The sequence below is a fragment of the Grammomys surdaster genome, unplaced genomic scaffold, assembly GCF_004785775.1.
Source record: "Grammomys surdaster isolate TR1022 unplaced genomic scaffold, NIH_TR_1.0 118986, whole genome shotgun sequence".
NCBI lineage: Eukaryota > Metazoa > Chordata > Mammalia > Rodentia > Muridae > Grammomys > Grammomys surdaster.
The window spans coordinates 1-3,065 of NW_021615246.1; the positions used below are offsets into that span (position 1 = coordinate 1).

The 3,065-nt window shown below is 36.6% G+C and overlaps 1 protein-coding gene across 1 annotated transcript; it reads left to right on the forward strand.

Annotated features, from left to right (window-relative positions):
* Positions 1–2,584: 2,584 nt before the first annotated feature.
* LOC114635867 (zinc finger protein 431-like) lies at positions 2,585–2,993 on the forward strand. The gene has a single exon (XM_028784252.1). The coding sequence runs from the start codon at positions 2,585–2,587 to the stop codon at positions 2,894–2,896; it is 312 nt and encodes a 103-aa protein (XP_028640085.1). The 3' UTR covers positions 2,897–2,993.
* Positions 2,994–3,065: the final 72 nt, after the last annotated feature.

Below are 3,065 nucleotides of genomic sequence, written 5' to 3' on the forward strand. Positions count from 1 at the left end.
AGAGAGGGAGAGAAGGCGGAGGGAGAGGGAGAGCGGGAGGGAGAGGGAGAGGGCGAGGGAGAGGGAGAGGGAGAGGGAGAGAAGGACACAGAGACAGTCACAGAGAGTGAATCTAGAATTAAAGTTAAACAAATACATAAAACAAAATAACTCCTCAATAGCACATTCATAATAACTGTAATTGTTGTAAGCCTTTTTATAAATAAGAGATGGATTTATTGAATACTTTATCACATTTAATTTTTTATTTTGGGCTGTGTTGAGGAGTTTCACATGCTACAATATATATGCTGTACTACGTGTGTGTGTGTGTGTGTTTGTGTGTGTGTGTTCAGATCACTTGAAGGTGTGGAATCTCTGCTTTTATCCTGTAGGATCTGGTGATTAAACTCAATTGGTGAGGTCTGAGGTCGAAAAGCCTTTAGTGTACTTGTCTTAGATTGGTTTTATTACTTGTTTTGGGTTTAGTTTTAAGTGGATCTAAAACTGGTTACACTGAAGTCATGCATCAATTTCTTGTCTTAGATTGGTTTTATTACTTGTTTTGGGTTTAGTTTTAAGTGGATCTAAAACTGGTTACACTGAAGTCATGCATCAATTTCTGGTTCTATTTAGTAGAGGCTGGATTCCAAAGTCACTGATTTCTTTGATGGATTAATTCATTGATAAATTCATAGGTGTGTATGGTTCTAGAACATTCAGAGTTATAGAAAAGTGATAAACTACAGCCACATATTTGAGAGAAGTATACCTAACTTTTCTATCTTTCTTCACTCTGTATCTCTTTATACTTCTCATAGAACTAGAAACTTTCCTGTGTGTTCTCAACCATGAAGATTTTGCCTTGCCTCAGGACTAAGAACAATGAAGCCATATGAACATAGACTTAACTTTAGAAAATATGAGTCAAAATAGACCTTTACTCCTTCTAAATTATATCAAGATTTCTGGTCACAACCAAGGAAGACAAAATAACACAATTAATACTATGAATATAAGATTTTGACTTCACTAGGCCCTATGAGTTTCATACTGCTTACAGTACATAGTTGACATTTCAAATTTAATTGATTTCAAATGTATGTCATTGCAAGATTTATCCAATGTTAGCTCATCTTTCTTTGCCAGAAAACTAAATTATATCTTCTGGCACAAATCTATCACTTGGAAGTAGTTAACCTCCATATTACATCTTAGTCTTAAGGTATAAATGTTTAGAGTAATTGGCTGTCTAGAACATTTTGAGAATTCTCCAATTTTCATTTTAAAATGAGTCCTCATATGCCTGGATTCTGTTGTGCCACAATTTCAGTCATATTAGAAGCTATATATGCAAGTGAAAATGAAGCAATTGCTTTATTCAGTAAAATAGAAATCTACATTGTGTTAAGTTTAGGGAACTTAACCAGCAACATGAAGGTGTTGGTTACTTAATAAACTCTAGATACTGCTGCCTTTACTTTCTTACCATGATAGGCTGTTTTTTTTTTTAACTGCTAGTCAAAATAAAGTCACTTAAATTGCTTTTATCAAGATATTTGATCTATCACAGCAACAGAAAGAGAAAGTAGGGCAGAGTAACTAATTATCATTCACTACATAAGCTACATTACACACTTCATATCATTCATGATGACTGGCATCTATATTTACAAATATGGAAATTAGTGCACCAAAATATATTAGACACGTTGCCTAGATCATGTAATTAGTAATAAACAGAGCAAGAAAAATTAAGTCCTAGGAGAAGCTCAATACTATTATTCTATTAAATGAGTATAGGATTAAAATGACCCCCCCATGGAGACCAGCATATCTCCAAATCTGTATCTGAGAACTGTATATTTTTAGTAGATGTGAACTAACACTGAGCCTCCACAACTGGTCAATGTTTAGAGAATAAGAGTCTATGAAATATGCCCAGCAGTGGTGGTTGTCTTCTTTAATCCCACCTTTTAGGAGTTTAAGGCCAGCCTACTCTAGAGAGCAAATTACAAGACAGAGAAACCCTGTATCAAAAAACCATTACATGTATGAATTTTGAATAGTATAAAATGAAAAAGATAATTAAGTAATTGTATCATTATGTGTTTTAAATAAGAAACAAATGTAGTATTGTGCTCCACATATTTAAAACTTTATTATAAGAGAAAAATTATTCATGTCATAAATGAGTAGCATGTTCATATATGTTCTTAAGGAAACAAAGAAGGAAACACCAATGCTCCAACTTTCCAGCCAATATTTTGGGTTATTTTCATATACCGTCATTAATTCTGATTTATTTTGTAATTTAGGCAATGTTTTTGAAAAGACAGATCAACAACAATATTCATTCTGAAGAGGTCAGCTCAGAGTCTTTGGAAAATTTCACCCCCTCCCTTCCTGGGAGAGAGAGTTCATAGAACATAGAAAAGTTGGCACCCTTCCCTTCTGAAAGGGAGAGGCTGAATTACAATCCTCAGGAAGACCACAGGGGAGAAAAGCACATAGACACATTCCTCACGGTTGCTTGTCACCTCATTCCTTAAGGATCAATCAGTTCGAGGTTCTGCTTAGTAGCTGAGCTGTCTTGAGTAGTTGCATGTATTGTGCTCTGAACCTTGCTGTTGTGTGCTGTGAGGCACGCTCGGGCAAGCTCGGAACTTGGGACATGACAAAGTTTCACTCTGTAATCCTGGCTGTTCTGAAGAATTCAGTGACCTATGATGATGTGCATGTGAACTTCACTCAAGAAGAATGGGCTTTGCTGAATCCTTCACAGAAGAGTCTCTACAAAGATGTGATGCTGGAGACCTACAGGAACCTCACTGCTACAGACTGCAAATGGGAAGACCATAATATTGAAGAGCATTGTCAAAGTTCTAGAAGACATGCAAGGACTTCCCAGCTATGAAGCAAAGACATGGCTGCACAGGACATTGAGTGTGTAATGGATCGTGCGCACAAGCATTGTTAAGCTCCACTTGTCCTAATGCTACCATTGAGAGAAACTCACCAAAGAACTGCTCCTGAGGTTCCAGCAGCAGCTTGCCACTTCCACTGCCTCGTCTCAGGCTGGTTGG

Coding starts and splice junctions, on each gene's coding strand:
- LOC114635867 (XM_028784252.1), top strand. CDS start 2,585: ATGTATTGTGCTCTGAACCTTGCTGTTGTGTGCTGTGAGGCACGCTCG.